The following is a 25,759-nucleotide window of genomic DNA, read 5'->3' as shown; positions in this document are numbered from 1 at the left end:
CATGGGATCGTGAAACTCTGCTTGGAGCCTACTCAGCATGCCAAAGACTTGAAGAGAAAAAACACATAATTACCAAAAAAAGAATGTAACAAGGTTTATTCATGCAGCGTCAGCAGGGTGCAACATCAAAACTGGAAAAAAAAATAACCAGAGCTTTCAAAAATAAATTTTATGTAGCTAATATAGCTTTGTGCATGCTGTAGGTCCTCCTCTGTCAACAAAACACCCGACAAACTGACTCAGTGGTTTGTTCAGTTTTTGCAACTTATAAAGCAGTTCACACCTCATTCTGTGTTTTATGTATTCTTATTTTAGGATCTCTTTTATAGAGTACTACACAGGTGTCGTGATACTTTTTTCTCCACAGTATGCATTTATTCCATAACCATTTTTTACAGTCATTAATTGAGGCAGAGTTTGCTTGAACTGAGGTGCACTCTGCCTTAGTACTGCCATTGAACAGGACCCCCCCCCCCCCCCCAGAAAAGAAGTTCCCTGTTCCCTGTCACTACGGTTACAGGTGAGAAGATTTTAAAATAAAATTTACCACAACAATCATTTCATCTGTGGCGGCCAGCCATAAAAGGGTGCATGTATGACAACCTCACCAGTAGGGGTGTGCCCGAATACAAATACAAATTTATACAAATATTTGTTTCATACAAATGTTTTAAAAATTATTTGTTGGGGGTGTTCCCCAGAGATAAAGTTGAGCTACTGACACAAGCAAAGTGCTCTTAAAGACTCTCCATAAACTGTCTTTCCACAAAGTTAGGTTGTAAAAAATAGGCAATAAATGAAAAGTGCGAAGCAATAATTGCCTTTGAAGTTCCTCCCTACACGTAACATGATGTGCTGTCTCTGTGTTATGGGTGTACAAATAGATAGGTCTGGCTGCAATGAGGCAATGAGTAAAGTTTTAGCTCAGTAATTATAATAATTTCCTAAAATTAAAAGTGTAATAAAAACAAAAACAGGATTTTTAAGCCTCTTTCCACTTTTCTTCGAATACAAATACAGATACAAATAATTTTACTGCTTAAACAAATACAGATACAAATACAAATACTGGGATCTCTGCACATCCCTACTCACCAGCCATAAAGATGAGTTCAGAGTCAGCAAGCTTAAATTATTTTTATATATTTGAAATGATAAAAAAGTAGATTTTAGCTGTTAAGCATTTAATAGTATTTCAAATCAAGTTATACAGTATGAAATCGACCACAAAAATAAATCTATTTTGTAGTCTTTCCATACCATCCATGCAAGACATACTTTTTTAACACTAGTTTCCTCCTGATCCTCCCGTCATATAATTCAAGCACGAGGATGTAAAACCAATAAAACAATGAAATTTATGAGTGACTGGATGAGTTGCCAGTCAACAGCTCACACAAGGGAAGCTGTTCATGTTGGAATTGCATTGATGATTTATGTATTGCACTCTTTTAACATATATGCATTATATTAGGTCTAATGTAAGCGATTTTCAGCGCCAATGTTCCAGTCCAGCAGGGAGCAACACAACAAAAAAGTAACGTCCAAGCGCAAGATGCTTTTAAACATTAAAGGCTCAATATGTAACTTTTCCGCATTAAAATGTCTAAGAACGATTAGACCTGTGTTATATATTTTGTTGAGTTGTGTACTTATATTATCCCAAATGTTTCCAACATGTTTCAAACCCAGAGAAACCCATCATTTTAATAAAGATAACAGTCATTTGGTTGCCTGTCAATGGCGTCATATATCCTTTGCGCATGCATCAGCGTTGTGGTTGTCTGCCAGACGCTGTTGTAACTTGACTTAATCGAGTTTTAAGCCACATTTTTATGATACATTTTTTTTATTATGGTTGTTTTTATCTCTATATTTTAACCAGATGAAGGATCTTAAGTTATCAGAGAAACAAACTGAGCAAATGTTAGCAGCAGCTCAGCTAGCAGCACCTCCAGATGTCCTGTGTCCACCAAACAGCATCAGAGAAACGATGATTTTTAATGTGAAAGTGCTTTATTCAGTGTTTACCAGAATTAATCACTGTCTGTTTGTTTTGGAGAGGAGGAGACCTCTGCGGATAATTTGGCTTCCGGTAAAAACCAACAATGAACAATGAACACTGAAGAAATCCTCACTGGGAGAAGCTGGGTGTTTAACAATAAAGTCAACAACTCCTATGATCCTACACTACTTCACGACATCATCAAACTCCATCTTGTAGTTGTCGTTATTGTTTCGATTGAGAGACTGCAAGTGGCAGAAAATTACATATTGTGTGTTGAAGCAGAAAAGCAGAATATGACAACCGAGCCAAGACAACATTTTAATGAAGTTTATCTATTTATTTGTTCGCTTGTTTGTTTATAGGGGACAATGCATATTGATTGACACTGACATTTTAAACAACATGTAACATGTACAGTACCAGTCAAAAGTTTAGACATTCAAGGGCATTGGAAGATGACTTTTGATTGGTACTGTAAATGTGCCAGGGTTAGCGTAATAGCTAATTTATGCTAATAATATGAACACAACAAAAACTTGACAAATGGATTTATGAAAAACAGTAATGTTTATTCAGCATGCAGCACTTTCTTAAAGAAGATTCAATTAGTTCTTGAGTATGTGTAACGTTCTTCTATTGTTGGAGTCAAAGCGAAAGAGTGAAAGCAGAAAGCAAAAGCCTAAATACTGTGATGACTAACCATCACTGAATTTTATCTTCTCTTGCTAATATCGTCAGGCAAATAGTTGAAATTTTCTCTTCATTCATTCAAAGTAATTCACCAAATGACAGTGCTTTTTTTTTGGCAAAACCTGAGTCGAGGTCAACTTTTTGCTGGATGACCCCTTGTTTTTTTGTGCTGGAACCTTCTGCATCACCATCCTCACTGAGCCAACACAGCTGCTTTATTGTAATCAAAGAGAAGGCAGCATTTTTTTTTCACACAGTGCTGATGGGAAGAGGTGACCAAAATAAAAAGGGGTCTTCCTCTGAGGAGCAAATGTCATAGCTATCTACGATTTAGCGTTTGAGATATTATGTGAAAATGATTGTTAGTTAGAAGAGGAACTGACATAGATGTTTCTTTGTTGGGTAAGGTTTAGCATTAAAAAGGCCAATAATACTGAAAATGAAAGTCTTTTTCATACCGCTACTGAGGACTCATCAAGGCTCAGGTAAACCCCATATTTAAAGGTCAAAGGTCATTGAAATGATTTGTGTGAGAGACAGTGTGTTTGGTTGTCTGTGTTTGTGTCAACTGTTGGTTCTTTTGTATGCATTATGCAACTACATGTGTGTGTGTGTGTGTGTGTGTGTGTCAGTGGGTGATAGAGGTAGGGGATTCCCGCAGCGACCCGTGTTAACAGTTTGTGTGTGTCTCCCATCCATCATCACACACACTTCCCTCCTTCAGCGTGTTTGAAAATAGAACGGTGTGTGAACATGACCTCTCCCACACATAAACACACACACACACACACACACGCACATATACACACACACACACACTAGTAAACACACCCATTACGATGCCATTGTGTCTTGGTTTTTTTGTCCAGAATGTGGGTGCGTGTTTGTTTGTGTTTGTGTGTCTTGTGCTTGTGCGTGCGCGTGCGTGTGTGTGTGTGTATGTATGTGTGTTTATTATCAGGAGTTGTAAGGAAAAATGTCCCGCTTGCCATGTCCTCCCTCCTTCTTTCTGTCTCTCTCGCTCTCTTTTCTTTCTCGCCACAAAGTCTGGAGTCGCTGCCAAATTTCCTTTGTGGCAAAGGTGTGGTGCCACGACACTGTCTCACACACACACACACATACACACACACACACACACACACACACATATTCATCCTTGTTTTGCTGTAGAAACATCCACACTGTGGACGAGGACATTAAGTGATAGTGAACTCTGATATGAGAGCAAAACAGACAAGGTAGAGGTGAGGAACACTTGCATGCCAGGCGAAGTGCTGCTTCCTCCGCTGAGTTCATTATTTTCTACATCAGGACACTCTTATTGAAAAAAAAAATGAATAAAGGGAGGCTGCAACTTTTGTGTAGCTTTCAGGATGGAGATGTTGGTCCCCAGAGGATGAAACCTGATAATCTGACTTTACATCAGGAAACAGGTCGAAATGTCCACTTGTCCAATACGTGTTCATGATAAGATACCTTTGCTTAAACTAAATATCATTATAAAATAGGTAGTTGAAGTCTTGCAATCTGATTGAGATTGGTTGACAGCTATGGTATAATGAGCATTTACCATGGCCATGATGTTTAATGTGCTTTTAATAGGTCTATTTTTAATCATCGCTCAGCAGCTACCGTTAAAATGTTGCCTGCGATCCGTAAGCATGCAGGGACGACGCAGAGCTCCATCAACCGCTGTCTCTGCAGCACCGTGGTGCAAAAACTTTCAGATGTGAAGCTTGAAGCAAGAGAGATAATGTTCATAAGCAGGCACAGAGGTGAGAGCTCACTGCAGAACTGTTGGCGACTGAAGCACAGTGGAGCAATGCATCTCCTTGCAAAATTAGTAGGCCTAATATTTTAAAAACACTTTGCAATGTGACCCCAGTGATGCTGGACAGTTTTTGCATTAGTGTACAATTAATGGGAATGTTCAAATTAATGTGAATAAATAAACTCTGGTGAGATCGCTGACTTTCTTGAAAGTTAGTTTAGCAGTTTACTAACGTTGCATAGCAACCGCAGGCAGCTGGGAACTACTTTCTTGTAAATGACTCTTGTAATGTAATCATTATTTAATTATTGTTTTATTGGATTGTATCTGTAATTTCTATATTGTAATATTTGGTAACTGTTTTATAAAACTGCTATCTCACTCTTGGCGGTGGTATATTGTGTTTATATCACATGTTCGGCAAAACAACGCCCCTTAGCTGTGATATAATCACAATATACCACCACCAGTCGTGAGACATTGCTGAAATATAAGCTATAGTAATAGGGACTGTGATTTTAAGAAAAAGCCATTAAAGGTGACATACTGTATCAGGCACATTTCCAGGTCTATATTTATATTCTCTGGCTGCTCTTTGATATATTTACAGTTCAGACTCCTTATTTATCTTATACTGGTCCTTCCCCTCAGTTCAGCCTCCGTCAGGTTGCTAAAAAACAGGTTTTTTTAGCTCCTGTCTCTTTAAGGCCCTCCTCCTGATGTGCCCACTCTGTTCTGATTGGCCAACTTCCAGAAGCTTCCGCTGACTCTGCAGGCTACTTGAATAAACAACAGTAGTCGGATTTTGCTTATTTTTGCGCAACAACAACCCATATAACAACCTCGACAATAAAGACTGCAAAACAGAAGACCGTTTATGGGCATGCCCAACAAGCTGACCTCAGCTTGTCATGGAAAGTAGAAAAAACATTGCAAACGAGGTGTTGAGTGCAGGCTGAAGCCCTGGCTTTTGTCTTGCCAGGGATAATTACATACGTTTACCTCAGGATTTGGAAGTTTGACCGTTTTTAACATAGACATCCAACATCATAACAGTATATAGATGATAGAAAATCCCCCAGAACCATGACATGTTCCCTTTAAAGGAATACTTCAACATTTTGTGCGTGACACTTATTTAGATAAGAATATCGATATCACACTCATTTGTGCATTCAGTGCAGAGCTGGAGCTAGAGGTGATAGCCTAGCTTAGCATAAAGACTGGATCCAAGGGGAAAAAGTTAGCCTGGCTCTGTCCGAAGTTTAAAAAAATGTACTTACCAGCAACTCTAAAGCTCACTAATTAACATGTTGTATCTTGTTTGTTTAATCTACAGAGAAACAGAAATGGAAAAATGAGGTTTTAGGGGGAATGTCATGATGAAACTAATATAACAGTTGATCCGTTACCAGTGGCCAGATGGCTATAGTGCAGGTTGCCAGATACAGTGGGTGAGCACAGGTTCTGGTTTTGGTTTCTATACAAACAGAACGGTTAAAAACGCTTTTTGATTCCTATTTTTTCGTTCACCAAGAAATATGCTAATACACTAGGGGCATAGAGATTCATGTCAGCCCAAAAGGCAGCTAAAAGTAGGTGGTTAAGCTGTGTGTCTCCTCAAATATGACTTGATGAATATGAACTTAAATGTGTCCTGAATTGCCCTTCTCTATTAAATGTGTTGTACAAATAAACTTTCCTCGCATTGTTGCCAGGCATACAAATTTACATACCTAGATACCACTTTTACACCCACTATAAAGAGTGACATAAAGACATTAAGATGCTTCCGTCACTTCAGTGGACATTACATTGACTTACATTCATTTCCTGGAGACTAATCCTAACCTTAACCATAGTCACCACATGCCTAACCCTAACCTTATAAAACCCCTAAATTTACCTTAACTTTAAACCAAGTCTTTACCCTATAATTAATGATGTACGTTAAGGGAATTTGCTTTTTTGTCCCCATAAGGGAGGCGAGTCACCACAACATAACTGTGTAAACAGATTTACGTCCGTACGTCCCCACAACATGAGGAATACCTGGACCACACACACACACAAACACACACACACACACACACACACACACACACACACACACACACACACACACACACACACACACACACACACACAGGGAGCCTGGGATAGAGCAGTGGTAAGTGGGAGTAGTTCCTGGTTGGTCGAGCAGGAGGCTCTGAGACGCCACAGCAGTCTCTCCTGGAGCTGGGTGTGGGGAGGAAAAAGTGTGTGTGTGTGCGTGTTTGTGTGTGTGTGTGTGTGTGCAGGGGGTCATTATATTGTGGTGGAGGGAGGGGGGTTGTGGGGCATGTCCTTGGCAGACAGACAAACACATCACATATAATATTCATTTTAAGAGGTCTTTTAGTTGAAGAATGACTTTAAAGCAGCTACAGTTTTTCCTTTCAAAATCACCAAGTAGACAGCGGCTGTGTTCATGAGTCAGTATTTGCTTTCACAGGAAAAAAAAAAGGAAAAAAAAGTAAATTTGTACTACAACATGAAAATAATAGTATTTAAAAGTGTTACAACGATATATTGAATCCAAGAGCTGTAGAAATTCCATCAACATTTTATCATTTCCATATTTGTTTATAGAGCGTTTTCCTGGGAACTCCAAGTAGCTCATGAATGAAACACTTCTCTGCAAATGAAAAGGCAACGTGTGGACTCTTTCTTTCATCGTATAGCAGCAAACACTGACTTTTCATTTTGTCATTGCCTCATAGAGAGAGAGAGAGAATGTGTTTGTGTTCATTCATGTCTTTCCATTCCATTGACGTAGTATGTGCAATCTCACTACACCTTCATAGTACCACGGTGGAAGGTATGTGATATGGAAATAGTTGTGTGCATTAACTTATGTGTGGGAAAATCTCCACTATTTTAGAAAGTCTGACATGTGGCAGGCGTGAGAAATTGACTTTTGCATGCAGCTAGGGCTGCAACTAATGTTTATAATGTAATTGTTATTTTATAATTAATCTCATATTTTTAAGAGGAACCAGTGAATCTTCGGCATTTATTGCTTTATAAATGACTCAAATGATGAACCGAACCAAATCTGCTGATGATTAACTTTATATTGATGGAATAACCGATGAATCACTAGTTGTGCCACAGTAGCCTAGTGGTCAAAATGCATGCACATAACTGCTTAGTCTGTGGTTTGATTCCAGCTCTGGATCTTTGTTACATGTCATGACCATCTCTCTACCCGTGTTTCATGCACTTTTGATTAAATTTTCATCATCTTAAAAAATAGTTGTTTCAGTACTATATATTTTTGTATATTTTCAGTGAAATGCACTTTAAATGCAGCTTCTGAAACTAAAAAAACTGTGTTTTTGCTGCTGCATCAATTGAACCTAGAACTTATTGCTGCCAGACAATATGCCCGAACCCCCATCACCCACCCCCCTCAACCTTCACCCGCCCCTTACCCAGCCCCTGATCGCCCATATGCTCGCCTGTCTCTCTCTTTCTCTCTCGGTTAGTTGTTGTTAAGCTCAGCCACTAATCGCTCTGGTTGGGACTGTGGTCGACTCTGTTACCACTGTCCTGCCCTCAAATACACACACACACAGGCACACCCACACTGTAAGCCCACATTAACACATATAACACATACTATATGTGTGAGTATTCTTGTTTCGTCTCTCATTTGTGCGCAAACTCGTCTCGGTCTCGTTTTAATGTGTGTGTGTGCTTGTTTCATGCATGTAGTTTGAGTGTTTATGTATATGAGTGTATGTGTGCGTCTGTTTGCATGCGTGTGTATCTTGAATGTGTGTATTGGTGTGTGTGAGAAGCTCCATTCTCAGTTGGGCAGAAACAATGGAATCTCTCTGATTACATCTCCCTGTACAGGCGGACAGGGTGTGTGTGTGTGTTAGTGTGTGTGTGTGTGTGTGTGTGTGTGTGAAGCTTCAGGGGGGAGGAAAGGGTGGCGGTCACAGAGGAGGAAAGAGGGGGAGGCAAAGTTTTGGACCTCCCCCCTCCCTCCTTTTCTCTGTCTCCCACACACACTCGTCCCTTCCCCTCACGCCTGTCTGGCGTCTTATTGGTTAAATTCCCAGCTATATATTTATCTGATTGGTCAGGGCGGAGTATATATACACACTGTGGGTTGGTTAAATCTGGCCACAAGTTTCAAAACTTTCAAACAGGACAGACAGACGAGAGACAGTGAGTCAGACGGCCTGAGTGACGGAGGGGAATCGAGCTTTGGACAAACCACCACACCACACACTCCAAACAAGAACTGTTGTCTTTTGAGAAAAAAAAAAAAAAAAAAAGAGTGAAGAAAAGAAAGAGGCAGAGTCATTGTGGATCATTTTCAGGGGGAATATCCTGCACCAGAATTTGTTTGTTTTCTCTTTCTTTCTCCTCTTCCCTCTCCTCTCAGATCTCGATGTTTTTCTTTGGGATTTGTGCTCCAAATCCATCAAATTCTTCTCTTGATCTTAATCCTCTTTGTTTTGAGTTACAATTTTTTTCCAGAACTTTGCAACCCAACAAACTGAGACAGACGTTTTCAGAATCTCACTTGGACTAAAGACAAGGTTGAATCCGAGTCCGGTTCTGGAATGAATTTAACTGAGCCCAGTCTTTTACATCCCAGTCGGGTGTCCCTCAGGGGCCCCTGGGCATCCGGGACCCCGAGTCCTGCTTCTGATTCCGAAATGGGTTTTGAGCAGAGCCTCTCTGGAGACTGCAGTTCTCCCGATGGCCTTGGAACTGGAAACATGAGGAGAGCAGAACCGAGGATTTCTCTGACACCCAGTTCAGGGGGACAGAGTCCGGACCTGACCCAGGCAGGAGGCATGGGCACAGCTGATGGGAAGGCCGTGGGGGGCGAGCAGAGGATCCGCAGGCCCATGAATGCCTTCATGGTCTGGGCTAAAGATGAGAGGAAGCGACTGGCCCTGCAGAACCCCGACCTGCACAATGCTGTTCTCAGCAAGATGCTCGGTAAGACAGAGAACAAAAACTTCAGCCTCATCAGGGCAAAAAAACTTATGAAACTGTATTAAGAGCATCAAAACTGTCCAGTGAATCCAGACTGATAAGATTAGCAGCTTTTTAAAAGTTCAGACGTGGGTCGTTTAATTTTTTTGCATTTATTTTAACTTTGTTGAAGCATCAACCAACATATAAGCCAAACAAAAGTTTCATAACTTAAGGTATGTAATTGTAACTAAACATTTTTGCAATTTTGCTTTATTGCTCAGTGACAAAATCCACACATCTGAGTCACTGTAGTCACAATATAAACCATAAAGAGCATCATATCAGAATAACTGCAATAAAAATGTCTGGCACACAAATATACATATTTATATGACTACACAGTGTGCATATTACATTCTTTTTTTTGACAAAACTGCCTAAAAACATATATAATTTAAATATAACTTTAAAGCAATCCAGTTCTAGTCCCATGATGTTTATATGTAGAGTCTATACTTTTGTAATAAAACCCTAAATTTCAGGACTTTTATTAACTCTATATGTATGCCCTTTTATAGACTATTGTAGTTGGTTTATTTTATTACAGGTAAGTTGCAGGGGAAGTATTTTTTGAAGAATGGAGATAATTTACTGAATTATTGTTGGAATCTATAAACTAATACAGATTTACAGCTTACTGTGTTGCCAGGTTTGAGAGGTTTCACGTGTTAACAACTTCACTCTTTACCCCTGGAGCAGTAAACTGACATCTGTAATGAATTATGATTGGCTGAAGAACAACTGTACAGCTTCCCATGTTAGATGTTTACCTGATGTTTTATCTAAAACAACTTGTAGTGAAATAAAAGTAATATTTCACGCCTAGATCTCCACATTAAAGTGATGATATTACAGTGATTGACTCTGACTCACACTGGAAAGGTGTAAAAAGTGTTTAGTGTGTAGTTCCACAGTGGGGAAAAACAGTTTCAAAATGTATTGAGAAACTTCTCAAACCACTCCTGCAGCATGAATCACTTCTCTTCTGTCCATCCATGTGCTCATTATGTTCCAAATGCCATAGTTTTGTCAAAATAAGGAATCCGCTGTAACTGGCATGAATCCAAGTTGACCCCAACCGCTGCTCTCCTCCAGTGAGGAAAAGTTTTTTACGACCACATTTTAACTATACTGGGGGTTTGATTTTAAAATTGACATTATGTAAGATACGACTGACACAAATAAAGTCCAGTGTTTACCCACTTTAACGCATTGCTATTTGAGCAAATCCAAAGCACCACAGATTATATTGATTAAATTCAAAGACTGGACTCGGTTTGTGAAAGTTAAAAGCAGGAGTAATTAAAGTTGACATGTGTTAATGTCTACATTCATTGCAAATTTACGCCATAATACTAGAATTCTTCATGCTCATGATGAAAAAGCCAAACAAAGTAAGATGAGCAGTTTTTACTGTTTTTTTCTCTGTTGCTTTAGAGAGTGACAGGCTCTTTTCAGTATTAGCCTGCTTCACAAATACAATGTGTCATATCCACACTGAGAGCTCTTCAGTGCAACAGCAGTCTGCTGCTGGAGCTCAACTGCAAGCTTGAGACTCAGACTATTAAGTTTGTGGCGGTGAGGATGCTTCTCAAATCTGAAGGCTGCTGTTGTACCATAACACAAGTAATATGTGTTAATGCAATTTATAAATACATCAGATAGGTAACTACAGTTCACAGTACTTTCTGTGTCTGAAACAGTGTTGAATAATCCTGCCAGAATTAAGATGTGAAGGAGCTCTACTTTAGTAATTTAGTAGTTTAAACAACGCACAAACATGTAGAGACATGTCTTCATCAACTGATCTGAATTAAAATACATGTTGACACATACTGGTTTCCTTACTGTTCCCTTTCTAGGCATTACAGGAACAGGACCCATCTAAAATAAACATTCTAGCAGTTCACAGGTAGTGATGTACAGTTCCAGTCAACAATTTGGACACACTTTCTTATTCAAGTGAACGGGAAGGTGTGTCCAAACTTTTGACTGGTACTGTAGGTGTCATTTGAGTGGTTTCTGAGTGAGAACGTCAGTGGCTTCAGTGTGAGTGCTACTGTCATTGTCATTTTTGTTGTAGTTGTAGTTGTTGTTGTTGTTTTTTGTTTGTTTGTTTCCCTGGCACTTCAGTTTTATTAAATTAGACCCAACACACCTCTCAAAGGATCAACAGGATATTCTGGCACCCAAAGCAGAATCTTAAACACTTACACTTAGATTACAAATACATTTAGGCTTCAGTTGAATGGATAATAATGTGGATTCCATATTGACTTAAAAGCTTCAGTTGCACCAACACAGAACTGAGGCTGCGGACAACTGGTGGCATCCTAAAACCTGCACTCTGGCATCTCAAAAGCTTGCTCTTATAGTCCTAATGCATTTGTATACTGTATACATTATGGTTAGTGCACTCTACAGTATGTTGCAGTAAATTGGTGGAGTTGTTGGCCTTATGGTCTTCTTCTCTTGTTTCTTAATAAATAAACATGTCAACCAAACGCAGCTGGTTGACAGATAGATTAATAGCTGATTTAAATGTCATTTTGGACAAACTGGATTATTTCAGTAAGTTGTGACGTTGATTATATTGCTTGATGGAGCCAATGATGTTACTGATGATTTGGTGTAGATGAGTGGGATAAAGACAATGCAATCCTTCTCTTGGGTACCTTCTGTCTTGGTCAAAGTTTTGTAACTCACCTTCTCCATATTTTCCAGGTCAGTCATGGAAGGCCCTGAATGCTACAGATAAGCGCCCATTTGTGGAGGAGGCAGAACGTCTCCGTGTCCAGCACCTCCAGGATCACCCAAACTACAAGTACCGGCCTCGCCGCAAAAAGACCACCAAAAAACTTAAGCGGGTTGAGCCGGGGCTCCTGCTTCACAGCTTAGCCCAGGGCGGGGCACCTGGCCTTGGGTTAGGGCCTGGCATCAGCCCCTTGGGTGCAGAAAGCATCTCTGGAGGTTCTGCCTATGGACATCCAGGCGGCCACCCTCCACACCACCACCACTCCCACCACCTGCTGCCATCTCTGGGGCACTTCAGAGACCTCCAGGCCCCAGGACACCAAGAGCTAGAGAGCTATGGCCTGCCAACTCCAGAGATGTCCCCCTTGGATGTTCTGGACGATGGAGCTGGAGAGTCTGTGTTCTTCCCCCAACATATGCAAGAGGAGGCAGGGATGGGAGGTTGGAGTGGGTACCACCACCACCTTCACCATCATAACCCGCATTACAGCCATCACTACAACAACCACAGTCACCATAACTCCATGCATGCTGCAGCAACACACAGTCAGGGTTCAGGAATGAGTGTTGGAGCCAGTATAAGCTCTGGCATGAATTCCAGTTTAAGTCCAGGTAGAAGTTCCAGAATTGATTCTAGAATGACTTCAGTTGAGTCAAATATGACCTCGAGCATGAGCTCTGTCACCTCAGTGTTGGCGAGTTCAGTCAACTCCAGGTTAAATTCTACTCATGCTGCCAGTCACCACATTGCCTTGAGGAATCCTGTCAAGTGCCCACCTCCTCTCCCTGACTCCTCCTCTTCTGTTTCCTACCACCAGTCCTCCATCAGCCTCCCAGAGACGATAAAATCCCATCAAACTCCCCTGAGCACTGTTCCTGTCAGCTACTTCACCCAAATGTATGGGAGCAGTGCCCCAAATGCTACCCATTTCACTCCTTCTCACCTGGGGCAGCTTTCACCTCCTCCTGAAACATCTCCTTCTGCTTGCTCATCCTCCTCCATCCCCCCATCAACCTTCCTCCCCCCTGTGCACTTAGACCCTTCAAATCCAGAGTCCTCCGGCCATTTGGGGTCTTCTTCCTCTGTTGAGTTTTGGTCCGAGGTGGACAGGCATGAATTTGACCAGTATGTAAATGTTGGAAGGAATCGGGAGGAACCCTATGGACTTGGTGGAGGTTGTGGGGGTGGGTCCAAAGTCCTGGTTGGGCGCAGTAGCAGTAGTGTAGGCGGTAGCATTAATAGCAGTGCTAGCAGTATCATTAACAGGGATGTCAGTAGCATTATGAGTGGTGCTGGTGGGTGTGATGAAGGAATCAGCCCTCTTATATCTGCTCTTTCTGATGCCAGCAGTGCTGTCTATTACAGTGCCTGTATCACTGGATAAATTCTCCATGAACTCATCTCTTATATGTACCTCCTTGTATACTACATAGTATACAAGGTTTGGTTTCATTTGAACCATTGTTATATGATAGGGAAGAAGTATGTCGGGAGGATGGCTCATAATTTCAGTCAAGTCATGGTCATGTCTTGCTTATCCCTCATAGATTCCCACTCTAATTTAAAAAGTTTTTTAAAAAATACTAAAAAGAAATGAGCAGCTGGGTAAAACCAAAACCCACAGTTTTTGGAAAATGTGCTAACTGGAAAAAACATAACTGGAAAAGAAGGCACTTTTGTCAAATAAAAATAAAAATATAAAAGCTAATTACTTATTTTTTACATTCATTAATGCATTCCTAAACATGATCTTGAGCAGTGTGCCAGCTAGCTAACCAGCTTTCCATGATAGTTATGTGCTAGTGTCGGTAGTTTAGACTTCAAGTATGGTCAACATGTTATCAATGTTTGCATAGATAACTTATGGCCTAATCACAGGGTTGGTTGTAGGACTTGTGGCTCTTGGCACCTTTGTAGGCAGAAGCTCTAGCAGCAGTGTTTGCTTTGGCAGTGTTTGCAATCACCTACAATTAATCACTTAGCTAGCACAGTAGATGATGATGGCTTTAGCTAACTAAAGGAGAAAAAAGTCACCATTTATGTTGCATCACTCCAACCTTGATGCTCTTTATCAAGATATTGTCTACTGATCCAAACGCACAGCAGATAGGGGGGGGGGGGGGGGGGGGGATGCTGATTCTGGTCAGAGGCTTATATCTTTTAACTTTTGCACTCAAGGCACTTCTCAAAGTGTGGTGGCCAGATAAACAGAGGGCAGCTGGAGAACACCTTGCAATTAAAATATTTACTGAATGATCACAGTCTTTTAATTATTAGAAAGAAACTTTTCAGTTAGTTATCAATTGTGCCAGGTCAGTTAATATGTTATTTAATTGAAAAAAAGCTATGAGGGTTTTTTTTTTCTTTGACCACTGAGGTTTACCTCCAGAGTAGTTGTGTCACCAAGAAGTTTTTTCAGAGCTAAAACCTTATTTCCAACCTGTGTGATTTAATTGATGCAGCAGAGCCTTATGGTTTTGGATTATAACAAAAATGTGGGTGTCAGCATGTCTAATGCTAATAAACTGGAAGACTTTATCAATAGCTGGATACATTTATGACCTGGGAATTGGCCTACAGTCTTCAGGGATGTAGGATATCAGCAAGTGCTTGTCTTAGTTGAAGTGCCTTTGAGCAAGACATTAAGCCCCTTCCTATTCCACGGGTTTTGTTTCTCTGCACTCTAAGCCCTCTGGTGACAGGCAGTACATGCTATTGAAAGATTATGTAAAGAAAATTATTTCTTTAATTGCACTGTGTGTACTGTGGTCATCAACAAATATGAACTTCAACATCATCTCTTATCATTTTTGACATTTCATCTCAGGATCAGACAAATATTCATCTCCACTGAGCTTCATGACGTTTAGATGAATTTATCTTGTTTGTTAAATGGGAACATGAAGGACAATGAAGGACAAACTTGGGAAAGAAAAAAGAGTCGATGGGAGAACTCGATCCAGCCGCCACATATCTCTTTGCCATGTTGTCGGGAAAGCCTTGGCCACGAACCCAGAGCAGACCACTGATGTCTCCCACAAACTATCAGGATGTTTTACAAGCCGGGTCAGGTTTTTTCTGACCGTGATACACGCCGTTTCCTCTCTGTCTCAGCCCATGACAGGGCCTCATGTCAAACTCCATGCCAAAATCTGCAAGTTTTAAGTTGCTTTGCTCCTTGGAAAACAAAGATATGATGCTGATTCAGAGGACTTTCCTTTTAACCAGTAAGCCTCTCTGGTATAACAAACATATCACTTGTTTAAACAAAAAGTTAAACAAATTTGAAAGGCATGGTTCATGGTTCATGTACAAGGTCTTATGATTTTTGGAGACCTTGGTTTAATGTAGCCGTTTACTGTATATATAGATGCTATGCCTCTCGGCAGTATGTGAAGGAGAAATTGAGACTATGAAATGTTCTCTTTGCACTGGGTTTAATGTCTTAGCTGTATAGAAGGAATACTACTTATTAAAAGTCAAATGTCTATAATTTTAAATATGTATTTGTACAGAAGTGTGTTTTTTGTTTTTTTCATAAATTGTTATTTTACTTAAAGGAATAGTTTGACATTTTAGGAAATATGTTTATTTGCTTTCTTGCCAAGAGTTAGATGAGAAGATCAATATCACTGTCATGTCTGTTTACTAAGTACGGAGCTGGAGCTGGGAGTCAGTTTGCTTAGCTTAGCATAATGACAGGAAACAGGGGGAAACAGCTAGCCTGGCTCTCTTCACAATTCAAATCTCAGCCTAACTGAACCTCTAATACTTTGTAATTAACACATATTTCATTTGTTTTATTCACACAAAAACAGAAATGTAAAGTCAATCATTTGTAACATATGTTGGGTATTTACTGCTCCTGGCTGTTGTTTGCCCAGAAATAGACCACACAACTCTTCATGAAAAAAACACATTTCTGTTTGAGTACAGGTGTCAATTAATTAACTTTTATTAAGGCTAGCTATTTCCCCGTCTCCAGTTTTCATGCTAATTTAAGCTAATCACCTCCTGACCCCAGCTCCGTGCATCACACCCAAAAATACAGTAAGAGTGGTATCAATCAATCTTCTAATATAAGTATATTTGCCAAAATGTCGAGCTATTCCTTTCAGATGATTCAAATATAAAAGCATCTAAGCAGTGAGTTTTCCACTGTTCTCTTTTGTTGTTCCTCCAAAATGTTTTGTATTATAAAATTTGCCTTCAAAAGGAAATCTATAATTGTAAAGATCTTTTGTAGATCTTTATGGGTCTTACATGTTACACTTTGTTCAACCAGTGGCACCAGCAAACAAGAGCTGCATCATTGTTATTCACTTTTTTGGCTGAAAATTAAAACGGGAATTTGTTTGTGCTGAGAAAATGAAAAATCAACAGTTGTAGCCACTGTAGAGGTCTCTCTGTATGTGTTTATGTAGCATCTATCCTATAATAGTTTTGTATACAGTTGGAGCAAAAAAGCAGAGGTCTCTCTTCAAGCATTTACCCTGCATCTGTTCTGCATTAGTTCTACAGACAATACTTTTTTTGTACATGAAACAGTAGAACAAAATCAAGTATCTTGTACAGTGAAACCAGTTATATTTACCACACCGTTCCTTGTGTGGTTGAAATTGGTTGAAAACAGAGCAACAGTAGATTTTTCCAAACATTTCCTCTGGAGGATGGAGCCACAGAGCAGCAGCAGTTCAAGCTCGAAGTATTAGAAAAAGTCCTCTACATCTGCATTTGACATTCTTTTCTGTTGACACCAAACAGAGTCTTGTTTCCATTTTAATTTACTGTGACACACAAAGAACATCAGAGAGACAGGCGTTTTTTGGAGTCGTGCAATAACTCTGGGGCTTTTGGTAATAATTATCTTAAGAAAAAAAAAATGAAACAACCAAGATTTTGGGATTAAAACAAAGGACATTTTCTCAGCAGTCATATAACGACAAATTAAAACCAGGATTTTCCCAGAAGTGTCACTGTGATGCTTTTAAAGCTGTCTGACAGGGATCACTTTTTACATTTTCTAAGTATAGAAAATGGTTTTGTTTGTGTTTATATTTGAAAAATGTGGGTTGGCTGTAAATTGATCTCTTCTGTTTCATAAAGTAATTTTACAAAATAAACACTTCTAAGGCTGCGCTCTGGTTTGTGAGTCTTTGGACCAACAAGTTAGCAAGAATTTATCAAAAAATAATAAATTATCCTTGTATATTCATGTCTGAGAGCAGACAAACACAACACAAAAACATCTAGAATAATTGTCATATGAGAACAAATTATTAAATGTTCATTTAAAGTTAGTTGGTATCATCATGTGTAGATGTTGGATACAAATATTAACCATCTTCAATTTCATTCTGTCAGAATATCACGATTAGAACATTTTGAGAAGTTTCATTGCTTGAGTAAGTAAAACTTGAGCTCAATATGCAAATAGCAGTAGTCTTGGTATTAGTCATGACCGGAAAAATGGGTCATCAGAGCTGTGAGTAAATGTCTCCATCCAATCACCACCGCCTTACTTTCCACCGTGCTGTATGAGTATCAAACTACTTCCTGTTTGTTGTCCTTCCTGTAACCCTTTACTAATAGTAAAAGCATTTTAAGTGTAACCCCTGAAATGTTCCTGTTTAAAGTTCTTGTTGTGCAGCAGAGCATTCTTCAAACCCACAAGCTTTATTTTGAAATTTTAGCGACCATCCAAAAGTTTCCAAAAGATAGCAAATCAGGCTGGGGATATTTTCATGAAATAGAAAGGATAGAAAGGATATTCAGGTTTGAATATTTCACCCACTTCACAATACACTCACGCTATGGCCCCAGGCCGGTCTGAGAGCTGCTAATTGGTGCTGATATTCAGATAAAAACGGTTCAAATCTGCACCCACAAAACCTCGTTAAATATAAAAGCCATTTTTGGGGCAGAGCTGGCTGACATTTAGTCCTTCGGTGCCAGAACACGGCTGACCATGCTGACTCTGAGCCGCAACAGGCCCGATTGGGAAAACTGGTCATTCATTTTTCAGACACCACATCATGGACCAAAATATCAAGAGAAAAAGTAGCCTGGTGGCGGTGGTGCTTGAGAAAGTGTACATACATACAGTAGCTAAGTAAATACATAACTCTGTAGGAAAATGACATCAACGGTCATGAGCTCTAATTGGTGGATTGTTTCTGCACCTGGCGGATATGGCCGTCAATGAGTACAACAACAGATGGATTTGAATTGCTGGACAAATCAGAGATGGGAGCAGTGATTGAGAGAGTCTGGAACCAGGTTAAGATCAAACTGTTGGTGTGACAGTTAGACCGAATAGCTTTGCTGCCTGCAATCCTGCAGAGTAAATGTTGGAAATGTATTTAAATGTACAGCATCTGCCGGTATGAACACTGTGCCTATGATGTAAACAGTTGTATATTCAGATGTCCTTTGCGAAAGCTGTAGGTTCCAGTCCTCATGTCTTCTGTTGTTTGGATGGAAGTGAGGAAGAAGAGAAAAAAGGGAAGGGTGGGAAAAGGAGAAGAAGAAGAGAAAATAGGAGAGAGAGACAGAAAGACAATCGCCTCAGTGTTTGTGCGGCGCTGTAATCCTCTGTGATCTGCCCCTGATTCTGTCCTCTCCGGGTTCAGATCAGATGCTAAACGAGTTTGGCTCGGCGGGACAGTTTCCCCCCGAACAAACCGCTGACGGACTCAAAAGAAAACATTTGGAACAAGGAAAAAGTGTTCTCTCTTTCTCTCTTTTTCTGACAGTCTGTTTTCTTCTTTTTTTTTTTTTTTTTTGTTTCGGGTTCTCTGTCTTGTTTTATTCCCTCTCAGCCCCCAAGTCACTGTAATTTTCTCTTCTTTTACTTTTGTTTTTCTTCTCTTTCCCACAAGTTTGATTCATCCCATGTTTGCCGTTTTCTCCCCTTCTTCTCTCTCTGCCACCTTTCTGTTTGTCGTCCCGTCTCTGTCCTTTCATCTTACTTTATACTTTTACTTCTCCTCTCCTTTTTCTCAACCTCATTTTTCTCAACCATGTCCCACTTTCACCTCATTTTTGTTTTCCTCCCTATCGCCCTCTTTTTTCCCTCTTTTCCTCTTTCTACTAACTTTTTCACATTTAATCCTCCCCACATTCACATCATTCCCTCTGTATTCCCCTCTTTCCATCTTAGGTATTTCTTTTCTTACCCTAACCCTGACACACGTAGCTCTCTTTAAATCCATTTACATAATTTTATTCTCTTTCCCTCTCTTTTTTTTTAACCCCACCCTTCTCATCTTCTTCCAATCATCCTTTTCTGGCCTTTAAATTATCCCATGGCTCATGCGGGGGCAGAGTTGGCGACCGCCCCAGGGCCCACATTCACTAGGGGCCCTGCTGGGGACGTAGCGTGTTGCCCAACTGGGAGTATCCGCGACTGGCCTCTGCGAGTGCAGCAGGAATAGCAGAGCTTACCTCTCCTAAGTTTTTCTATTCATTCTCTATGGTAGTTCTTATCACTACGGATGTAATCCCCCCCCCCCCCTTGCGAGCGTCGGTATTTCCACTTGTTGACTCAGCGATCCAAAGTTTATGACCAACTTTGCTGAAAACCTTAATTAAAATATGAGATATTCGTGTCTTCTTATGTTTGTGGTGAAAGAAACTCCCAAGACGAAGTTTCAGCCATCTGAGGCTCATTAAGAGCTATTTGCGTTCGTGCATGGATGAGGCCAGACTATCCAACCTCACTTTGCTGTGTGTTGAGTGGGACATAAACATTGACGACAAAGTGGTTGGCAGGTTTGCCACCATGAAGGAGAGGAGGATGAAGTTTTTTAAAAAGGGACTGTGATATGTACAAAGTTTGTTGGAATACATAAATGGACTAAACTAATCTCCAGCTGGCTGAGCAGGGACAACAACTGGTGAGTGAAACATCCATAATTAGTCTATTTAAATTTTGGTTATGAAGAACTAAATGTTAATCTGTTCTTTAGTTTAACTCCATGTTTACCGCATCTCAGCACCTGTCTGTGTTACTGCCTGTGGTGTTTACTTTATGTTTGAATGAAATGAAAGTGTCTTCTATATGTTTATGTTATTCCCATGTAAGAAAGACACAGTATTGAGACAGTGCACCTGGCCCGACGCTGTCTATTGTCAGTGGTGCTGAACCGTCGGTCAATCGATGCACGTCGAGCGCCGCATGCTGTCATCAGTGCTGAAACATCTGAACACGACTGGCAACCTGTCAGAACAAGCTTGCCTGACAAAGTGCATGTTTTTTTCTTACACATAGGCTCGCTTGGCTCAATGAGTGACAATTTGTGTTCATGGATGTGATGGGAAATATATCAGCTCCTTTACAGTTGTGAATTTTAAAACGAGTTTGTCAGAAGGGCCCCTCTGTGCTGAGAGTCTAGCTCCGCCTCTGTCATCGCTGCCTCACTCTACTTCTTTCATCCATCTCGACACCCTTTTTCACCTCATTTACCCCCTTTCACTGTTTTTTTCCCCCTTTTTTCTCTTTCTTTTACTTTCTTTCACTCCTTTTTTCCCCCATATCTCCATCTTACAACCCATTTTACCACTCCCATAGTTCATTTTTCACTCTATTTAACCCTTTTCACCCCATTAACCTCTTCTATTTTCTCTCTTGCACACGACTCTTCTAGTTTTCTTCCCATCATCCTCTTCTTGCCCCTAAATAAGCTCACTTTTAAGCTCACTTTCAACCCATCTCCTTCTCTTTCATGCAACCTTTTAACCCCATTTAAATCTTGTGTGTTTTTCCTCCCATCATCCTCTTTTTTTGGCTTCATCTCTCTCTCTTTCTCTCGCTCTACCCAATTTCCCTCTTTCATCTCTCTTTTCTTTTCCTCGCTTCTTTCAACCCACGCTTCTCATTTTCTCCCAGTTATCTTCATCTAAACAATCCCCCTTCTCTCTTTTATTTTTCTCACCAAATTTAGCTCACTTTTGCCCCGTCCAATTATCTCATTTTCACCCATTTACCCCTTTCCACCGCATCATCCTCTTTTCTTCTTTTTTGGTTTTTCAACACGGCTTTCTTTTTTTTTTGCCTCTTTGTCTACAGCCTTTCAACTTTCTTTTTTTACTGGTTTTTTAGCTCTTTTTCACTCTATTTACTTCTTTTCACATCATTCCACTCTCTTTTCCCTCGTTTCTTCTCCTCTCTCTGTCTACCAAATGTCTCTTTTTTATGGTTATTTCTCAATGTCTAGCTTTTTCACCCCATTTACCCCTTTTCATCATGTCCCACTTTTTTTTTTTTTTGTTTTTTTCACCCCACTGTTCTCTTCCACACTCCCTCTAATCCTCCCCCTTCTCGTTTTCGCCTTTTCATCTTCTTCTCACCACATTTGTCCTTTCTCATTCTTTTTCATCAAATCCTTTTCACTTTATTTATTTCCCTCATACCCTTACCTTACTTTTCTCCTCTTTCTTTTTCATCCCTCTTCCAGTCCTCCTCTCTATTTTCATAATTATCTTATTCCCCTTTTACTTTCCACCCAACGTCTCCTTTTCTCCCCATCACTGTCTTTTCTGCTCTTCCTCACTGGTTTGATGCCTTTCTTTATTCATCTATCCCCTAAGTTTCTCACTACTTTCTCTCTTTTTTTTATCCACGTCTCTCTATCCCTCCTTCTTCATGATTTTCCTCTCAATTTTACGTTCTTCCTTCACCACAGTTTGCTCTGTTTCACCCAATTTACCCCCCTTTTCACCTCAGCCCCCCTTCTCCCCTCCTCTCCTTCCATCCACCGCTTTATGTTTGACTTGCAACTTTTTTTTTTTAATCAACATTTCCATAAGATTCAATTATCTCTTGGTCGGAGAACAGAAGGATTTTAAACATCTTAACTGGGCTGTAAAAACCAAACTGGGGATTATGTGTGGTACGGAGAGTGTGTGTTTTCCTACGCCAGGTCATGTACTTAGTGTGTTAGTGTTATTGTAAGAGTTTTTTACAGTGTGTGTGTGTGTGTGTGTGTGTGCGTGTGTGTGTTGCTGAGGTAACTGACAGGAATGCGAGCAACTAGGAGGAAACTCCTGTGGAAGTTTGGGATGTTCGGAAAGGGTGTGTGTGCCTCTGTGTGTGTGAGTGTGTGTGTGTGTGTGTGTGTAGAGAGAGAGAGAGAGAGGAAGAGGTGTATATTTTTGTGGGAACACCTCACCCCGCTGCTTGTTACCCTGACTGGAAAAGATAACACAAGGCTGGATTCCCCTTCTCCCAGCTGGAAATGAGCACACATGAGCTTCAAGGGTGTGTACATGATGTTTGTGTGTGTGTGTGTGTGTGTGTGTGTGCATAACATGAAAAATTTTCTGTTTACAGACGGACAAGAAGTTCAACATTAGTCTGTTGGTTTCATGCACAGCGACAACTTTAAAACAATTTTCGGTGGCTGCGACGTTCTCCTTTGGTTATGAGAATTTTAAAATGTTCTTATAATACTTTTTTTTTTTTTTTAGTACTTTCAAATCGCATGCAGTGCATACGCCAAAGTCCCATTTTGCTGGCAAGTGATAAGCCGATCCTTCCCACTGACTTCTGTGGAAAGCAGATGCATCCCCAGTCTCACATCAAAACGTGTAATGGCTACATTCCTTTTATTCTCAGTGGGAAAGGAAATATTTTAAGATAGTTTCAGCAATAACATGCATTTTTCTAACATTTCTAGTAAGAAGTGTGTATGTAATGTTTAGCTTGTCAGTTATTGTGAAGACTTTTTCAGGCTTTCTATTGCTGCTATGGTGGTTGCTATGGACGCTGATATTGCTGAACCCACGTAGCTGCATGTTGTTTGGATCACTGTCTTTGCATTGCGTAGTTATCTTAACTGTTATGTTATTTGTGTTGTTTTATGTAACTGTTTAATGATGTTATTTCTATTTAAAGTGTATATTTTAGAGCCTCCCAGGAATTGAATTTGAAATCCCGAGTTTGAAGCTCTGTGATTGGCTGACCGGAGGATCCACCAGGAAGTATTTTCCTCACTGTCGCCATGTTAAGGTTTTTTTTTTAAATGATATCTTTAACATTTCTCAACACAAAAACACAAAAGTGTCCTTCATAACTCAACAATAGGTTAATCTTAAGGCCATCAGTTTAAATTTTTTCTCTTTTTCAATTCTGAGAAATAAAGTTAGGTAAACATCCAACACACTTTCACGCTAGTCCTGTTGAGAAAGTTTCCCTGAGATACCATTAATCCAGGACCACATCCTGGAAACATGTCTCCCATAAAAGTGAAAAGCAGAACGTAATCCTACATTTGTATCTCTTGTCTGTCAGTCACACACTCACACTCTCTCTTTTCAGGCCGTTGGAATCGGTTCAAATGATTTTCTCCAGAAGTTAGCATTTTTCAGATGGTCTGTTTGAGCTCCTCATCAACTATGACAGCAGTAATTCTTGACTGCTTGACAGACGATTTGGACCTCGGTCCGTTTTTCTTCAGACATTGGCAGATGCTTTCAAAAAGTTTTCATCCGTCATGAATTTATTCTCCCCCAGGGCAGAAAAACGTGCTACACAAGCCTTCAGAAACTGAGCTAACAAAAAAACACTAAAGACACTATAAACAGACACTTGCTAGCTTAGCAACATTAAGGCTACAAACAACCCATAATGCAACACTCTCTTTAGCACTCTCTCCATTCGAAAATGATCTCTGGTCTAGTCCTCAGACATAAGATGACCACAGCTTTTTAATATCCAAAATAAAGTATCATTTAATAATGTCAGGCCAAAACGCAATGTAGAAAAAGGAAAGAAAGAAAAAAGACAATAAAGAAACATAGAAAGAAGGGAAGAATATAATGATGTACGGCAACAAAAAGACTCCAGTAAACAAGATTCCTGCACTTGTAAAACCAAAAGTTTGTTATATCAAAAGTACCAACTGACATGACAGGGATGCTAAGGTTGGTCCTGCCTGTGCCATAATCTACTTTTGAAGCCGTCAGCGCTTTATAGCTGTGCTTGCATGTTGCACATTCATTAATGCATGCTGATTACCACACAATTTCATCTTTTTTATTCTAGCATAGACAAACTGTACATGTTGCACAGAGGAGGGACAGGGGTCCAGCTGCTCATTTTTCTTCCCTGGGCCACCCCAGGAAACTAATCCACCCATTATGGGCTTTCTCTGGAAAATAAGTGGATGATCGGTGATTTCTTTATTACGCTGCTCACAGTGTGAACGCATGGTGAGTGAGATACGAAAGACGTAGAGACAGATATTTAAAGATGCATATGGAGATAGACACTGAGAGAGAAAAGAAAAAAAAAACAACCCAGAGAGAAAGAGAGAAATGCAGGGAGAGGCAGAGAGAATGGAATTTGTACATCCATGTGTTTAAGAGAGAGAGAGAGAGAGAGACTGATTAAGAGAGAGAGACAATGCAAGAGAGTTAGAGAGAGAGCGAGAGAGGGATTTTCCCGTCTCTTTCTGTCTCTGTCGTATTTTATTGGCCACATGTGGTCAGATCAGTCACCACAACTACACACTGATTGTGCCTGTGTGTGCACGTGTGCGTGCGTGTGTGTGTGCGTGCACGTCTGTGTGTGAAGCTGCGGTCGTCCATGTGTGTGTGATTTCACAGACTCTGATGTGAGATGACAGCTGGTTTACACTGTAAATGTGTTTGTTTGTGAGTTTGTGCAACTCGCAACTTCTCTGTGTATACTGTACTGTAAATGTTCAGAAAGTAAATGAAAATTTGTGTGTTTGTCTGTTGTCTGTCTGCCTATGTGTGTGTGTGTGTGTGTGTGTGTGTGTGTGTGTGTGTGTGTATTACACATTGTCACACATTAAATGGGATCTAATGACAGATGCAGTCAAGACTCAAATTCTTGCCTCAGTGTTTCATGTGCAGATATTTGATTCTCGTCTCTTAATCTCTTTCTATTTTCTCATTTTCTCAATAAACCTACTTATATTTAGTATTATAGTAAACATATCTACGGTATCCATCTGGCCATCTGTTTATCAGTGTGATTTGTCAGAATAACTTGTGTACTTTAATGAATGTATGATGTATGAGGCTCATAGTTTGTATATCTGCTGCTGTTGCCAACTCCCTTGGAAAGAAATCGTAACTGTTCAAAACACTGATAGACATTACAATCATAGTGATTAAAGCTTCATATTGATATAAACCAGAGGAAGATTTGGCTGCTACAGAGCTTGATCTCAGAGCCTCTACATCTGGCTCCATCATGGAGTAATCGTATGTTAGATAACTACTACTACAACTTTTCACAGAGGTGGTAGGCAATATGTGTTCCAAGGTGGCAAAGGCTCATTTTAATGAAAGTTTCTCACTCAGCGTCTATGCTAAAGGTAGTTTTTTTTTTGTCTTTATGATTACGAAAATCATCATACAAAGAGTAATAATTGACTGTTCATTAAACCCTTCCCTCATGGTCCAATCATAGCTCAGCAACCATAACTTAGCATGGTAGGTCTGTCCAATAAGTTGT

The 25,759-nt window shown here is 40.1% G+C and overlaps 1 protein-coding gene across 1 annotated transcript; it reads left to right on the top strand.

Annotated features, from left to right (window-relative positions):
• Nucleotides 1-7,975: 7,975 nt before the first annotated feature.
• Nucleotides 7,976-17,407, top strand: sox18 (SRY-box transcription factor 18). Its single transcript, XM_044352509.1, has 2 exons — nucleotides 7,976-9,476; nucleotides 12,240-17,407. The coding sequence occupies exons 1-2, from the start codon at nucleotides 9,092-9,094 to the stop codon at nucleotides 13,652-13,654; spliced, it is 1,800 nt and encodes a 599-aa protein (XP_044208444.1). The 5' UTR covers nucleotides 7,976-9,091; the 3' UTR covers nucleotides 13,655-17,407.
• The last annotated feature ends 8,352 nt before the right edge of the window (nucleotides 17,408-25,759 follow it).

Source organism: Thunnus albacares, chromosome 5 (genome assembly GCF_914725855.1).
Source record: "Thunnus albacares chromosome 5, fThuAlb1.1, whole genome shotgun sequence".
Lineage (NCBI taxonomy): Eukaryota > Metazoa > Chordata > Actinopteri > Scombriformes > Scombridae > Thunnus > Thunnus albacares.
The sequence above is the reverse complement of the archived record's forward strand: the minus strand, read 5'-3'. Positions and strand labels throughout refer to the sequence as shown.